Consider the following 18593-nt stretch of genomic DNA (forward strand, 5'->3'; position numbering starts at 1 on the left):
TATATATATATATATATATATATATATATTAATAATAATTTTATAATAAAAGTGAAAAATACTGAAAAGACCACACCAAAAGTCCATAGATGCGCAACGCAGCAAAACTAAAAAGCCCAGTAAATATAAAATATGCAAGTCAAATATCAAATATAAAACAAATTATATGTAAAATAACGATGATAAAAAGGAAAATTGCAAACAGCTATTTAATAGGAAAAGACAAAGTATGAATCCAGAGCTCATCAGCCGTGGAGGATTCAATAAATATGGTCAAAAGACCAAAAAATTTAACTATGAACTAAAAGAGAATGTTTAAGCTCCAGTACATACAATATAGAGTAACATTGGGCAAATGCACCACATGTTAAACTATAAACAATAAACAAGAACTAAAACTCAAAATTAAAAGTTGGGGGGGGGGGGGGGTCGCCTCGACTAATTAGGAAAACAAGTTCCGATAATTAGCCATCCACGGGACAGTACCTGCCAATAACAAAATTATCTTACCTTGAGATCCATTTATAATAAACCCAATCAAATGTTCAACTTGACAGAATTCATTCCCGTTATCAACATAAAAATAAAAAACAAATCCATATTTAAAGAGATCAATCCAGAAACACCCCATTTAGTCCTGGATCTGACAGCACTTCTGTAGGAAAGTTCGAGTAGGGAGAGTTTCTTTTCAAAAATGTTTAGTAGGTGTCCTAGAAAGTATTTTGGACTCGGGTGGACATCCGTCACCTGGTCACTTCTCCTGCTATGACGTCATCAAAGATGGCGGCATCTCGATCACATAAATGCTCATATTTATTTGAATACTTGACTTTTTTGCGTGATTCTTGCTCATTTTTATATAAATTTATATTAACTAGTTTACTTTTAAGTTAGATTGTTAAAATTTTCCCGAAAAAGGAGTTTGAAAACAATTTATTTTATTATTTTTTATTTATTTTTCTTTTTTAAAATTCATTCTTTAAAATTATTTTTTCAACTGTCAATCGTAAAAGTATAAAATTATGCTCAAAAACTATTTATGTAAAAAAATACTTAATTGCCATTTTTACCTGGCGTGACTAATCAGTCAGAATGTTTATTATTCTCTCCACTTAGGCGCGCTGCCTATAGGCGGCGCAGACATAACAATCGAGTGCGTTGTTATTCTTCGAAGTAGTAAATTGGAAGCAAAGAATCTACTTTATCCAGTATAGGAGGCTCTCATGACACTGTGTGCTTACTATTCCAACATAAACAGCAAGACATATCAGTTAAACCATACTTATCGGAAACTGGTATCACACGAGGTTTGAAAGCAATTCAAGAACTACTTCCATGCCAGAAGATACAATTGTATTTCAAACCAGCGAAACGTCCTGATCTTCCAAGCGATTATGGAGTTTCCTCGGATTTGTTTAGAATAGATGAGAATGAGAAGAAATGCGAAAGTATTCAGACAAGTTATGGCAGTTTTTAAGAATTACACAACCTCTTTTACACAGCTCTGATGTTATTGTTGATTACGAGCATTGTAATCAAGAAGAAAACCTTGAACAGCTTGTCCTAACCTGGAGCGCTTTTAATGCACTTTGTACAGATGAAAATTTGTAGCAACAACAACTCGGATTTCTACCTGTGATTCCAAACCCAGTAAATCAGCACAGTTTACACTGCTCTATTGAATTTCAATAGTGTTCTCGACCAGTTGGATCAAAATTATTGACCAGTAACCTGTAACGAAGGTGTATACGCTTTTGCACGCGAAGTGCAACTTAGCAATCCAGATAAATTTTCAAATATTGTACTGGTTTTGGGTGCATTCCATGTGGCTAAAATTGTGCTATGTTGTTTTGGTAAATATCTCTGAGGAAGTGGAATATCCGATGTGTTTATTGAATGTTCCGTCTTTGGAGTAAATGTGCTACGATCGGTTTTACATGAAAAGAATTATGTGAGAGGTGTCAAGTGGATGTTTATGTTGGGAGAAACCATGTTCATATTACATAAAAAGTAGTCGAAAACTTTGTACTGCATAGTGAATAAAATATGACAACGTATATAAAGTACAAATTCAAAATGAAAAAAGGTTAAAAAACCAGCAAACAGCTGTTTCGGCACTCTAAAATACAAGTGCCATCAACAGTGCAAATAAAAACGAAGACAGGTTCAACCCGACTAAAACACAGTCGAGAACTGTTCAAGTTCACCCGACTGTGTTTTAGTCGGGTTGAACCTGTCTTCGTTTTTATTTGCACTGATGATGGCACTTGTATTTTAGAGTGCCGAAACAGCTGTTTGCTGGTTTTTTAACCTTTTTCATTTTGAATTTGTACTTTATATACGTTGTCATATTTTATTCACATGTTCATATTGCAGGTGAAATCTTTTTTGGAAGAATCCATTGAGTCCTACGCTACAAAGTTTGAAAACTTACAGAACATTCAGCGGAATATTTCTCTGGCATGGGAAAAAAATCAGATCATATAGGTGTAGATGGTAAGATGGAAAAACTCTTCTCGGATTTTGAGAGGTTTGACAGCCGAGGAAGGAAAATGTCAGAGCAATTTTTGTTCTGGGACAATTTTTTGAAACTCGTCCAACTTCTTAGAAATTTAATTCGTTCAGATAGACAAGGTCTTTAGGAATTACATTTAGATACAGTGCAGAAACTTCAACCATTATTTTCCGTATTTCACTGTGTCAACTATCAGCGATCTGTATTTAGAAGACATGAGGAGACTAACCAAGACAGCCCCAGAGGTGCATGAAATGTTCATGAACGGGGAAACATGTTGTGAAACAATATGATCAAACATTTTCAGTTGTTGTTGTGGATATGGCATTAGAACAAACCATTAATAGATCCCAAAAAAGCTCATCTGGCATCTTACGGTGAACTAAACAGAAAGACTTTGTAGCAGAATGGGAAATACGCATCATGAACGTTTGATGGTATCAAATCTGTTTCGAGAGGTAACAGACTCTATTGCTTTTGTCGAAGGTTTGAACATTTACCATGAATTTTCGAAGAAGCAAACTCAGAACATAGATGCACAGGTTGTCTCAATGTTTAAATATATATTACACAAAGGTAATCCGTTTGATATGCATATGCTTCCTAATCCATTGCACAATCTGCTAACAAAAGCACTGGTTTCCCAAGATACAAAGGAAAAAATATTAAAATTACTTAAGACCGGCGAAAAGATGTATTGTACATTGCGGAAAACACGGTACGAGGACAAAACAATAAGAATATCAAGCACCATCCATAAAGCCATGTTGCAACCATTTCATTGCACCAAAGCGCAAAGTATAGCTGCTACAAGGAAAGTTAATAAAAAATATCGAACAAGTCATCTCACCGAATGATACAAATAGCTCAGGTTCGTTCGTATGACATGCAAGATTTCTTTCATTGTGAGTTATCTGAAAACTGTTCATTGTTCAATGACTAAGGGCTAATGGTAAAACCGCAAAAAAGTGCATTGTTAAAAGAGCTGGAAACATCTTATGGTAGCACCAGTGATGATGGTTCAAGTCTGACGATAAAACCTGTTTTATAGTCGACGTCATGAACTCTATACGAAAGGTTATGACAAATGAAAATAAAACCTTTGGTGGAGCTGTTTCAGCTTTTTCGTCATACATTGGGAGCATCACCAAGAACTGTGGAAGAGTAGATTATATTTTTGAGTTATCGCAAATTTTCTCCTAAAAAATCTGAAAGGGTGCAAACACAAGGCAGCATCGTTATAGATGTGGTCAAAATCTCAGAAGATATTCCATTGCCTGTCAAACTCAGCAGCTTTTGGGGATCTTCAAGAAACAAACTGATGTTGCAAAAGTTCATTGCTTATACAGTGACAGCTTCTTTGACTCAAACACCACATAATACCAACCACACTTTTAGTGCCTTTCATGGTGATGAAGAGGGTGATGTAATATTTAACTGTACATCTGTGCAAAGTGGAAAACAGATAAATCACCCAAAATTAAACTGTCTGATAGTAGAGGAAGCTGACTCCAGAATGTTGATTCATTCAAAACATGCATCTCTGTGTGGGTTCACTAAAATCATTATTGTTAGCGCCGACACTGATATAATGGTGTTAGCTTTGTTTCACTATCTTACTCTTCAACGATTTGGTGTTCAGGAACTTTAGGTGCGTACTGGAGTTGGTGATTCTGCACGATTCTTATCTGTTAATGATGTTCATCAAAAAAAAGGTGAAAACTTATATTTGTTGCTTCCTGCTATCCACGCACTATCTGGATTAGATTGTACAAATAAATTTGGTAGCGAAAAATCTGCTCTTCATTGTGCATCTGTAAAGTATTTGGAGAGTTTTGGTGTATCATCTGACTGGATTTATATAAAGCAAAGCCTTAAATTTTCAGAAGAATACTTAGTGCAAGTAAGGCGAAAAGGTTCATTCTGTAAATCTTTAGATGAACTTAGGTTATATGACTGTATCATCATGTGAAAAATACTGACTCTGATAACTAGCCACCTACTAGCAGAAGTGCTAAGGGCCACTTATTAAGATCATATTTTTACACATACCTACAACGACATTGTATTGACGATGTTGCTGTTGACTTAGATCCTTGTGAATTTGGTTTTGCAGTGGTAGATGATGATTTGATGCCAGAAAAGAACTTACAGAGATTACCAACTGATTTTATTGGAGCGTGCAATTGCGTGAAATGTGCCAAATCTTCCTGTGCTTGTAGAGCATATGAAGAAACCTGTTGCTCTTTCTGTAAGTGTAATAGTACGGGTTTGCAACCGAGTTGTAACAACCCCTTTTAAATATAATTTTATTAAGTGCAAAAAAAAAAAAAAAAATAGTTATTAAGTTATAGCAGTAGTAAAAATACATTGCTATTCGTCCTGAAAATACTAATTGTAACTTACTGGCCAAATTTTTCATTTTTATTGGTTAAGTATTAACATAAATTTGGACTTATTTGGGGATGAAAGCGCGCCCGCCATCTTTGATGACGTCATAGCTAAAAAATGTACGATATGGCAGATGTCCACATAAACTCTAAATACTTTTTAGGACACCTACTAAACATTTCTGAAGAAAAATTTTCCGTACTGAATCTCCCTATCGAAGTACTGAGCATTTATGAGAGCGAGCGGCCGCCATCTTTGATGACGTCATAGCAGGAGAAGTGACCAGGTGGCGGATGTCCACCCGAGTCCAAAATACTTTCTAGGACACCTACTAAACATTTTTGAAAAGAAACTCTCCCTACTCGAACTTTCCTACAGAAGTGCTGTCAGATCCTGGACTAATTTGTCCATTTCCCATGTGTAAAATTCTTCCACACCAGTGATCCACAAAAAATGGTTTGTCACGGTTGTATCATACATTTACACAGTTAAACGGTTTCTAATACCATTGATGATTAAAAAAAAGCTTATGTCTTTATAGTTGTTGATAAAGCCAGTTTTAATTATTCTATCTGCTACAAAAAATTATATGCTAACATTTTGAAAAATGAACTTGAAAAAAACCACCACTTATAATTCATCCAAACTTAATGAACCTTCTATCATCAAATAATTTGCTGCTGCTTACAAACTTTTTAAATTGCCACGTCCTGATTCTGTTAACTTACCTTACTTATATGCAATTCCAAAATTTCATAAATCACCTGTTGTGTTTCGTTTTATATGTTCTGCTACCAAAACCATTGAAAAAAATCTGAGTGTAAAACTTGAACAATTTCTCAAAATAATTCTAGAACAACTTAAATTTCTACAAAAGAATTGGTTTTGGATTGTTAATAAAAGTGCAAAAGTGATCAATTTACTGAATATGCTTGATATAAATTACTTGGAAACCTTTGATTTTGAAAACCTTTTCACCAATATCCCACTCATTGAACTTTTTTCCTCTGTTTCAGAACTTTTTAATTCGGTTGTGGACTCCCTTGATTTCAATGAAATGTTTTTTCTTGGTCATTTTAAATTTTGAATTTTCAATGATTTTTCCAAAAATGGTAATTCATGTCTTCTTCAGATTAATGGCATTGCAATGGGAGCTAATTTTAGCTCTACATTAGCCAACCTTTATCTTTTATATTGTGAGAGAAAACTTTTAATTGATAATCCTTCTTCTGCACCTTTTTGTTGCAGATACGTCAATGACCTATTGTGTATAAATTTTCCGAATTTTTCTGAACTTAGCAACACTATTTATCACAATTCATTAACGCTCAAAAAGACTAGTTTTAATCAAAATAACTTCGACTTCCTGGATATTAACACACAAATTGATTCAAATTGTTACACTACAATCTATGATAAAAGGCGTGAATTTAATTTCGCAGTTAACAGCTTACAAGATTTTCCCTCCTGCTTAAGTAAAAAGGTTTTTATTGGCATCTTTGTTTTGCAAGCTATCAGAATAAAAAGAATTTGCAATAGTATTTCTGCTTTCGATCAAATTTCTGTACTCAAAAATATACTTTTTAATAATAACTTACCTAAAATCTGGATGAAAACATTTGCTTAAGTATAGCCATCAATGAACATTTCGCTCCTTTTGAAACCGTTTAACTGTGTAAATGTATGATACAACTGTGAGAAACCATTTTTTGTGGATCGCTGGGGTGGAAGAATTTTACACGTGGAAAATGGACAATTGGCATGTTTCTGGATTGATCTCTTTAAATATGGATTTCTTTTTTACTTTTACGTTGATAACTGGAATGTCTGTCAAGTTGAACATTGAATTGGGTTTATTATAAATGGATCTCAAGGTAAGATAATTTTGTTATTGGAGGGTACTGTCCCGTGGATGGCTAATTATCGGAACTTGTTTTCCTAATTAGTTGAGGCGAACCCCCCCCCCCCCCCACTTTTAATTTTAAGTCTGAGCTCTTGTTTATTGTTTATAGTTTAACATGTGGTACATTTGCTCAATGTTACTCTATATTGTATGTACTGGAGCTTAAACATTCTCTTTTAGTTCATAGTTAAATTTTTTGGTCTTTTGACCATATTTTTTGAAAACTCCATGACTGATGAGCTCTGGATTCATACTTTGTCTTTTCCTATTAAATAGCTGTTTGCAATTTTCCTTTTTATCATCATTATTTTTTATATAATTTGTTTAATACTTGATATTTGGCTTGCATATCTTTCATATATATATATATATATATATATATATATATATATATATATATATATATATATATATATATATATATATATATATATATATATATATATATATATATATACACAGTGAATTTGTGATAACTTGAAGTCCGATAACTCAAATGATACTATAACTCGAGTTTTTTTATCAAGTCCCGACCCCCCCCGACCCCTTTGTCTTTAACTCCATGCTAATTATTCTCAATATCTGGAAGTTAACTTCCTTTAACTCAAAGTTTTTTCAAAGATGACTTGAAATTTATTTCGAAAGAACGAAAAAAAAAAAAAAAAAACTATGAGAGAAAAATTAATTTATCTTTGCTTGCAATTCCTGCACAATAGACCTCTAAAGCAAGAAGGTCACCTGCTGAGCCAATGTGCGATAAAGGAGTTACACGAGAAGAAATAAGTTAGTTTGTTTTCTTTAGTTGTACTGTACTGTTTACACTAACATGCTGCTGAACTAGGAATTTGCATTCAAGTTGTCAAGTCAACTGACTGTATCTTTATTCAAAGGCTGACCTAAGTTAAGATGTGCTCCCCTTCATTCTTTAGTTCGATCATTTGCTGATAAGTTCCTGAAAGATAGAGTATTCTTTACTATTAAAAATGTCTAGGCAAGTACTCTGTCAATGATATTAAAAGAAAAAGAGAAACTTTTAAAGCAGTAGAATCTATGAATCCGAGTTTGAGATGCAGGAAGACGTGCACCTTTCGTGAAGTAGAATCAGCTCTATTCAAGTGGTTCCAGCAGTATCGAAATCAAAACCATGCTTTTGATTTTTTCTCCTCATATTTTTGATTAAACTGCGCATAGTATTCTTAAAAACTTTTCAGTTCTATAATTTTGTCAATTGTATGTGCATATTAATTAAAATATTCGATAGATTTTAATATTAAGACATTGAAAACCGAAATTAGCGGTAATTTGAACTTCCGATAAGTCGAATTTTGTTGTCGATCCCTTTAGATTCGAGTTATATGACTTTATATATACATACATATATTGAGAGAGTACAATTTAAAAAAAAATCTAATCCTAAACTTTCCTGAAAACTAGATAAGAATTCATTGTACCTTACTCTATGAAACCCCCTTGTGATGCAATTTGTAACATCATCTTCTATAAGTTCTATGAATTTTCAAATTCAGTCAAAAAGTAAAGACAAAGGTAAAAAAGAAAGGAACTCTGAGAAATACACTTTTATTGACAGCTACTACACAAGCTCCAATTTCAATAAAAATCATAATTTCTTGCATGGGCGTCGCGGCCGGGGGGCTCCAAGGGGTCCGGACCCCCCAATATTTGAGGATCGGACCCCCTCAATATTTGAAAATCCTCGATAATTGTCAAGATGAAATTAATTATTTTGGAGAAATTATTTTTGTTTTGAAGACTTTAAACAGTTGCATACTACATAATTTACCATGTTTAATTCATATCAAATAAAACGAAATGAAAATTGAAAAACAAAATGAACTAAAAAAAAAAACAAAATAGGTGATGTGTATAGTGAACGGAAAGTCAGAAACTCCAATGACAAACCATTGCACTGCTCTCTGCGCACACTAGCTTCAGTGGAGGATGCTAGAAAAGGGACACCTTCTCCCGAGTGCAATGTCAACCATCCATAGTCGTGTCTCCAGCTTATTTGTTGCTATTTAGGGGGAAACAATGGGACAACTTTGAGATACTGAAACTAGATGGACAGCTCCCCCCCCCCCTTTTTTTTACGACTCTCGTGCTAAAATAAGTCCAGAAGTCAGACAGGGATCTGAGTTTCTGCCCCTTTCTTTCTTATCTCGTTTCTCCGCACTTCCAGATTTCTGTTTCGAGTTTTGCAGTGTTTGTTTCTCCGATTCGATTCAATTTATAGCAACCCCGATGGTACCCAAACAAAATGAGACACCAGACCTCTTTGGCGGTTTTTTGCAGGTGGCAACAACACCCTGGCCAAAGGATGCACAAAAATTTAGAAGACCACTTAGCTGGTCAAAGGTTAAGTTTGGGGTAGAAAGGGAAAGGAGATGTGTCATGTGTTTGACATAATTCCACACGTGTCTTTAAAGTACCTTACCGAAGCGCGGTTTCTCAAATGTGTTTGCGGCGTCTCAAATTTGACCAAAAAAGCGTGACGTTACAGAAAAAAAAGAGGAGGAGTCTAAAAATTAACGTGCAATTTCAAAAGCAAATCGTAAACCAGCATATCGATGGATACTGTGATGTCATTTCCGATAGACCAACGAAAAAAGAAGCGCAAGATGACCAGGAAAAAAAAAAGGCAGAAATAAAAGGAGCTTCCCTATTGGGAAACGTTCGGACAAAAATAAAGATAATTTCATGTGGTCTTTTGGTCTGCTTGAGAGTAGGTAAGAGCGCTCCTATTTTGGTAAAAATACTTTTTTTTACATACTCGATTACGGCTATGGAGAGGTGGCTTGAAACGGAAAAAATGTAGTAAACCTTCTACATCTAATGAACCTGAGCAATTTTTAAGTACCGAATGATCATCAACATCCACAGAACCATCTTCAAAAAGTCAAAAGATTGTGATAGGTAAGTTGCATGTATTACATAAAAGTCAGTTTAGTGTGATACATGCAGGGGCTCCCCGATTTTATACTATTCAGATGGGATTACTTCTCGATTTTCCGAATGAAATTCCTAATACCCATATCACTACATCTAATGAGAATATCTTTTTAATGCAATATTTTGCAAAAAACTACTCGAAATTTGAAGACTCGTCAGACAAAATTTTCTGGGAAAGGGAAAGCTTATGAAAGTTCATAGTGACCTCCTATCGAGTAGCCCCTGAGTGCCTGCTAATCAGGTATACTTTACAGTCAATATTTTAACATTATGAGTCCTATCAGAGCTAATGCGTTCAACTTTCTCTCTCTCTTTTTTTTTTAAATGTTTCATCTTTTATAAACTTTATTGGAATAAATAATACTCCTTTTAGTTACTAAAGCTTAACAGAAAATTATCCATTAATAGTCCTGCTTTACTGAAAAAATTTTATTGAAATAACCATTTTAAAACTTATTTTCATGTGTCAGAAAAAAGCTGTTCATTTCTCTATCTCTTTCCCATCGTCCGCTGATCAAAATTCAATCATACACCAAATGCTGTTTGTTCTCTGTGTAGGCCAGTACTTTTCAATCTGTGGGGGGTGCCTCTGAAGGCAGGCCTGTCACTTACAGAGGATCAGGAGGGGCACTTTCCCTGCTGACTTTGAGAAATCAGAAATTAATGTAGTTACATGGGCATGGTTTTTGCTGTTTTTTGGTTTCATGTGCATTGAGTGTATGGAGGATTCAACAAAAAAGCAAAATTTTGGTTATTTGTTACAAAAAAAAAAATGAAAAAATTAACAAAATACTTTAAAAGGTTGCATTATTAAAATATATTATGAGAGCTTAATTATTTGTATCTTATTTTATTTTCGTAGTTGTGTTTTTCGTAGGTTCGTGAATGTCATAACGGTGAAATATATACTTTAATTTTTTAATTAAAAAACATCAAATTAAGCCCCTTCGAATCCAACTTGTACCAAGAACTTAGAGCTGCAGGGTTTATTACTATGTCATATAAAAATTTAATTATACAGTTGTCGCGACTTATTATGAGTCACATTTTGTTCTAAACAGCTTTGATTCCATAAAGCGGCTGATTCAACGAAGCTGGATGTCGTTTTTGCTGATTTCATTCATTAAGAACGGTTAATTCAATTGTCCACTGTTTCAAAATGTTGAAAATTTGGTGCGGCTACTTTTGGTGTGCCGCCCTTTGTCGTGTAAAGCTGAAAGAAGCTTCAGTGCGCTGAGAAAGCTGAAATTGTATCTAAGGTCGACTATGACACAAAAGCAGTTGAATCATTTTGCTTTATTTTACGTTCACAAAAACATATTGGACGAAATTGATCACAAAAAAATAGCACGGATATTCGTATCCCATGTGCAGTCTAGAAAAAATGTATTTGTTGGCATTTAATTTTTTTATCTTATTGTGTAATTATGTAAATCAAGATGTACCCATTTAAAAGTATTGTATTAAATGTAAACCCATTTCTATTTGATGTCAAGTTTTTGTCTTATATATATATATATATATATATTCCCAAATTTTTCTTATTCAACTTGAAAATGACCGAGTCAGAATGGTCCCCCCCAATAAATTTCAGCTGACGACGCCAATGCTTTCTTGTAATGCAAAACATGGTGTTGAGAGGCATGCAACTGCTTCTAATTCAAGAGCAAGGAAGTTTCTTTTGTTTCAATTAAACGAGCTGATGTGTGCATCACATGACTTTTTTTTACACCAATTTAATATTATTTCCCCATCATTGGCAATTTTAATGTAATTCAATAGTTAACTCTCTAAATATCACCAATAGTGGCCAAAATGAAATCAGATTTAAAAAAAAAGCGAAATTTGTCGCCAAGCTGGCGACAGAACTTGGCGGCCAATTGTTTGCCAAATATAACACCACTTGAGTTTGAATTAAAATTAGCAATGATTTCCCCCCTAAAAGGTGCAAAAGACCCCCTTTGGAACATTCGAATGCAACCAAAAAGGCAGGTGCACAACTAGACCCCACTAGTAGTCTACGTACTAAATTTCAACTTTCTAGGACAAACCGTTCTTGAGTTATGAGACATACATATGTACATACGGACATCACAAGAAAATGCGTTGTAATTAACTCGGGGATCATCAAATGGATATTTCGGGTGTCTATACCTTCTTAGGCACTTATCCACACATGGTCGGTTTGAAAAAAAAAAAACTCAACATTCTTTAGGGGTGAGCAAAACTGAAATTAAGGCCGATTTTTGAGTGAAAATTTTTCCCGAATAACATACTTCCTTTTATGTAAAATGAAGTAAAAACAACAAACCTTTATCTCAATTGATAGAAACAATTAGAAAATTTATAGAAAATATCATATACATAGTGCTCATTTTCTTATGCTCTATTTTATTCCTAAGACAAGTTAGGAGATTTTGACTATGTATTGCATCATCACATGCAGTTATCAAGCTAACTGTTTTTGCTTTGAAAAGAAAAAAAAAACAAGAAGTTCTGTCTAGAACTAGATGAGCCTATTTTCCCGTATACCCATACTACTTTCTAGTACCTGATCAATATTCTCAAAAATAGCTAAAATCGCAAATGTTTTCAAATATATTTTAAAATATTTTAAGCTGATTTCTAGGAATAAAATATTCCTCACTCATCCAAAAAAAATAAACAAAAACGAACGAATAAAATAGCAGCAACTTTTAAGCAAAGCAGTTAATACACTTTTTTCCATTAAAATTTTTTTTAACAGCTTTCAAAACCAAGAAACAAAAATTAAAATTAATAAGCTCCATTAAAATAAATACATCATACCAAAAAAAAAATCGTTTCTTTTTCCCCTGTTGCCAAAAACATTTTTTTAAATGAACTAATGCACTTACCAAAATAAATAAAAATATTAAACGTCAACTTAAAGAAATAATTTTCATTGTCAAAAAAAAAAAAAAAAAAATCGTCAGCGCATATCTTTATGTAGAAACATAGATGACTTCGAGTTTATTCGCCAAAAACTGAATACCTAAATTAAAACTTTAGCGTAAAAATAAAAACAAGTCAAATCAATAATAATTATTTCACAGTCAAAACCATAGCTGCGGAGTCGAAGTCAATCTCATTTTGGGGTAAAGGAGTTGGAGTCGAATATCTAAGATTCGGAGTCATTCATTTGTCCTACGTGTATAAATTTTTGCCTAAGCTACGAAGTCAGAGTCGAAGTCGGGGAGTCGGAGTACGATTAATTATCGGACACAGGAGTTGGAGTAGGAGTCAAGTGCCATTAAATTCTCGGAGTCAATGTCTGGAGTTTGGCGTCAAGAGCTAGTTCCAACAAAAATTGTTGGAAGTAAATTCGCCTTCAAGTACGGAATCTACATTGACTTTCAGTTTCCCTGTAGGCGCTAATGTTAAGGGATTTGAACTGTTCAAAATTGAACTGAAAATTGTTCAAATCAAAAAGATATTTTATATACAAGTTTTTCATCAAAAGCTTTTTCCTACAAAGTTTGTTTGAAGCAAATTCGCCTCACAGTTCAGAATTGCCTTGAATTTCCCCGTAGGCGCTAATGTTAAGTTTTTTTAAACTGTTTAAAATTGATCAAAAAATAGTTCAAATCAAAAATTGAAATACGGGAATGAGTTATTTTCGCTGACATCTTTTGAGCAAAAAAAAGTTTTTTCGAATTGGACTATTCATTCAAAAGTTATTAGGGGGGGGGGGACAGACAGAAAGACAAACATTTTTCCCCATCTCAATACCCTACTTTCCAATTTTTAATTTTTCAATATTTAATTATTATATTTATTTTTTGACTTTTTTTTGTTTTTCGTGATATTTTTAAGATGCATTAAGCCTTCTTTCATGCTTTTTTCTTCTTTTTCCGACTTTTACTGGGAAAGTAGGCTAAAAATTATCATAAATGCTAAATACCCACGGGTAGGTTTTAATCCACAGAGAGATTATGGCTCTAAAAGAAAATGTGATATGAAACTAGACGAAATTATGCGCTTTTAAATCAAAATTTGTATTTCAAACATACCTGTAAATTTACATGGAAAGGTGCCCCCAAATATACACAAATGAAGAAAGATACACAATTGTGACAAAATTATTCAATTGTTTTAAATCAAAATTTTTGTGACACACACTCTTGATGAAATTTACATGTATAAAGTTGCCTTCTCCCCTTGCAGTTTTGTACCACATATAAATTCAGTATTAACTTTATCACATGCCAATATCTAGTTAAAATATGGTGAAAACAAAACTTTCATAGATGAAAAATTAAACAATGAAATGTTTATCCATTTAAAGCTTAGTACTTTCTTAAAAGACTTTTAACTTCCTATAGTTAAATTCTTAAAGCACAGAAATAGAGCTATGAAAAAAATAATAAAACCAAATGTTTTAATCAATTTTTAAATGACTGAAAATGAATTCTTCAAAAAATCAAAACACAACTTCGGCCTAAAATAAATTCCCTTCAAGAAAGCTAATAGTTTTGAAAATAATATTTTTTTGTTTAGTAGGTTTTTCATCTATGCTAGCAACTAAAATAAGTTTTTCAAAATGCAAAAATACATGTCTCAATAATTCCACAAATTAGCACACAATTACCATCAAACATAAAAAATAAATAAATAAATAAATTAAAAAAAACAAATAAATAAATTAAAAAAAAATAAATAAATTTAAAAAAAGATGGTCATTTTTTGCTTTAAGCATTGAAACACCTCATTTAGAATGTTACATAGGAACAATAAAGCAGTCTTCTTTACCTTGAATGCTCAACATCTGCCCTAGTTTCAAAGCTGCTCCTCGAACTTTACAAAGAGTATCAACAATTCGATTTGCATTTGCTTCAGACAGAAACGGATTGTCATAAAGAAGATTATTTGCATCAGCATCTTTTTCCAGTTTAGGATTAAATGTTCTTCTAGCCATCTCTGCTACTGCACCTAAACCCATGCCAGCAGCAAGGCCTAGTTACATGAGAACCAATAAAGGCATATTTCAATTAAATTTGTAAGGAAATTCAAGCATTATAAGTTAGTTTTAAATGATTTTCACATCAGTATGGGGGTGATTCTCGCCAAAATAGGCCAAATTAATATCTCAAACATATATCTCATTAGTTTTCCACTGTTTTTAAAATTAATTTAACAGCAGGGCCAGATTTAGGGGATGGCAGGCGGGGCTACTGCCCTGGGGCCTCCACAACAAAGGGGGCCCCCACAGTAAAATTTTCACAAAATATCCTAACTTTCACGGGTCGAAAATATCGGAAAAACACATATATATCAAAATATTCGGATATAAATCAAAGTATCTGATATTTTCGAAAATATGATAATCTTTTCGAACCCTAATAAGGGGCCTCCACTCCTTCGTTGCCCCGGGGCCTCCACACTTCCAAATCCGGCCCTGTTTAACAGTCATTTATAACATGATGTTTAGAAGGTATACGGTTTTTTTTGCAATTTGGAAAACATTAATTACTTATTTATATTTAATATATAAATGTGAAATGAAATTACAGTCGACTCCCACTACAACGCAATTCAACTTATGCGAAATGGCTATAACGCGAATCTTTCACAAGTAATAAATTTATAGCTAACGCGAATTCCTCGTTCACAACACGAATTCTTTTTGAAGGAAGTATCCGCTTCGTTATTGGCTACTAAATTCTGATTTCATGAGTATTATTACATCCCTTTAGCATCACTGACAATGTAAGTTCCAATACCAAACTAGTCTACACATCAGTGTTAGTGCATCAAATAACCACTCAGTATCTTTCATTTCTCTTTTTTTCATTCTAAATATTAAAGGTGATAAAAAATATAATGGCATCTTAGCACACAGTTTCATCTAAAGTTTGTGAAAATGAGAGGAAAAAAGAAAATTCCTGACAAAAAAAAGGGGGGAGGGGGGGGGCTAAGATTCTCGATATACACTTGAACAACTACCAAACGTCGACGGTAGCACGACACAAATTTGGGTGAATCTACCATACCTACAACTAAAAAATCAAAACCAAAAGAGCTCCGTAAAAGTTCAGAACTTAGTTTCAATACTAGCTGCGTCGCTCGGCCTTGCACGGTACCACGTCGAAAATAATAGTTATGTCTAGTGACACATGTTCAACAATCAGGCTTGAGCAACCAAAAAACAAAAAAATCAGTAAAATTTTGCGGCAAATTGCGGAAAAATAACCAAAAAGTAAACATTTTTAATCCCTCGACTGCAGAAAAAGCCTCAAAACAAAAACCAAAATTTTATCTGTTTTATATTTGAGAAAAAAAAAAGCAACAGATCTTTCATTTAATGATTTTCTTCACCGCTACAAATTTTAATAAAAGCATCGTTACGGAAAGTTGAGATGAAGCACTGAATAATAATTTGAATGGAGGAAAGCCTTCAAAAATAGGGATTTTCTGTCGAGATCCAAGTGTCATAATCAATAGCTTTTAATTAATACCTTCGCTAATTATTATCAGAGGATTATGTTAAATAGCCCAACATAAAGATGGGAAGATTACGAATCCATCGATACTTGGTTTGATGGTCAGTTCACTGTCGTTCTTTAGAAGTAACTTGGACAAAAAATGACTACATAGATACATAGATATATACACTCAGTTTTTAATTATATAAGATTAAAGCTTGCAGAGTAATGTCTAAGCCTAAGAAAAGTAAATACTATGAAAAAGGAAATTGCTCTTGTATTATGGATTAAAGAGATTAGGAAGAGATTTTGTGGCCATAAATTGAAACGTTTATACAAGAAAAGGCAAAGCAACCTTATTTAAAAGTTAAATAACGATTTCGTATTAGGTAACAATTTTATCATGGAGCATAAATCATCATCTTCATTTTTTAACTCATAAATATTATTACTATATCTACTGTACAGTATTGTTACAATGCAGCATTTTATTATTACTACATACTGTGTATTCCATGTTGTTTTATTTAAGTTTTTGATCATTCATTTTTTGCATCTTAAAGTATTTCAAGTTGAATAAAATAGTTTTTTTTTTAATTTTCAAATACAATAAAAGTTTAGTTCTTTATGTAAGAAACTGTAATGCACAGTTGAGGAATGCATTAAAGCAGTTTGAGGAGTTTTTATAAGTTTCTAAAAAAAATTGTATGCTTTTTGCACAACGCGAAATTTCGATTTACGCGAGGAGTCTTGGAACGCTTTGGGGGGGGGGGGGGACTCCACTGTATACATAATTATTAATAAAAATTAATTAATACTGTAATTCAAACTAATAATTTTCACTCCCTTATGCTGTCCAAACTGTTATCACAGGGAAAATTTGATAGAGAGTGAAGTGAAAGTTTTTTTTTACCTCATTACTCCCTCATCAGCTGCTGTTAAATACTGATATATAATAAAAACTTCTCATTACAATTGATTTATTAGTATTTAAGTATTTAAAGCCCAATAAGCCTAATTTCAATTCAGATACTTGTAAAAAAGTAAATAGCCATTTTGTTTAAATTCATCACTCCCTCATAAGTGATGGACTAATATTGCTTATGAGAGACTAACGAATTTAGGCTATTATATTACACGATTAAAATTAAATCATTGCTGTTATAAAATAAATGCTAATCAACAAACCAACTTTGCATCCATTTTCACTTATGTAAGTGAAAATGGCTGCAAAGGGTTGGTCAAGTGAAGGAGTGATAGGAATCACTCCTTCACTTGTATACAAAAGAAAAACTAAGTGTGAATAATCATGGCCAATAATTTTCCTAATGTATATGAGCTCAGATTAACTCACAAAAAAATAAATCATGTGTTTTTAACAATTTTGACAGAAAACCTTTTCTTAACTCTTATTTGGCCTATTCGGAGAGAATCATCCATCAATCAAAACACTAGAAACAAACATTCATCATCTATTATAACTAATATAAGAAAACAGGCTGACATGCAAGTTCATAAAAAATGCGTTCAAAACATTTAAAAACAACATATAAATGAAAATAAATATCACATTTATTCCAATCCTTTTTCAGTATAGCATTTTTCCAAACATGTAGAAATTTGGAAAAAATATTGAGAATCAGTATTTTTCAAAGCTGAAAAGAAAAGCCTTTTGCCATCGAGTTTTTTTCCAGATATATTTGCAACCACAATGCTAAAGTAATATGCCGAGAAAATCAATATTTAAAAAAAAGAAGGAAACAGAATAGCGATACTCAAATTGAAGATATTTTGAAAACACACACTTTAGGGATAAAAGCAACCCTATTTGCTTTCACATTCAGGATTTATAAAATGAATAAATAAATTACCGAATAAAATAAAAATTTCTTAGAGGCATACATGGAAATTTACATGAAATTATTACTGTTTGATAATAAAATGAAACAAAGTCACTATTGTAAATTAATAAATATATATTGTACAAAAGAATGGCGTTATCATAAAAGCTGTTCTAAGATAAGAAATGAAAAATAGACTTTGTGAGTCTCACTATTCTTGCACTACTATAATGAACTCAGTTATCAGGGGTGCAAACTAGGGTGGTTCAAAAAAAAAATTTTTTTTTTTTAGCTAGAGTCCAGGACACCCCCTATTTGTTTAGACTTACTAATAGTATATTGCTGTAAAAGTTTTAGCTTCTTACTCAAATTTTAAGAAGGTGCTCTATGACCCTTTAATTTAACATTGGTCGTAGCATAGAAAATATCACAAAGTTAGAAATATTAAATTTCCCCAGCTATTATTTTTTTTTGTGAATAATTTTTTGTCAATGAATATGCATATTACTTGTGTATATTATAATATGTAGCAT

At 32.8% G+C, this 18593-nt stretch overlaps 1 protein-coding gene across 1 annotated transcript in view; it reads right to left on the minus strand.

The window, feature by feature from the left end:
- LOC129220160 (atypical kinase COQ8B, mitochondrial-like) overlaps positions 1 to 18593 on the minus strand; it is a 43586-nt gene that overhangs the window by 12846 nt on the left and 12147 nt on the right. Inside the window, exon 5 of the mRNA XM_054854515.1 lies at positions 14547 to 14750. Within this exon, the coding sequence (XP_054710490.1) occupies positions 14547 to 14750 (204 nt within the window). The remainder of the gene's footprint in view (positions 1 to 14546; positions 14751 to 18593) is intronic.

This window comes from Uloborus diversus, chromosome 4 (assembly GCF_026930045.1).
Source record: "Uloborus diversus isolate 005 chromosome 4, Udiv.v.3.1, whole genome shotgun sequence".
NCBI lineage: Eukaryota > Metazoa > Arthropoda > Arachnida > Araneae > Uloboridae > Uloborus > Uloborus diversus.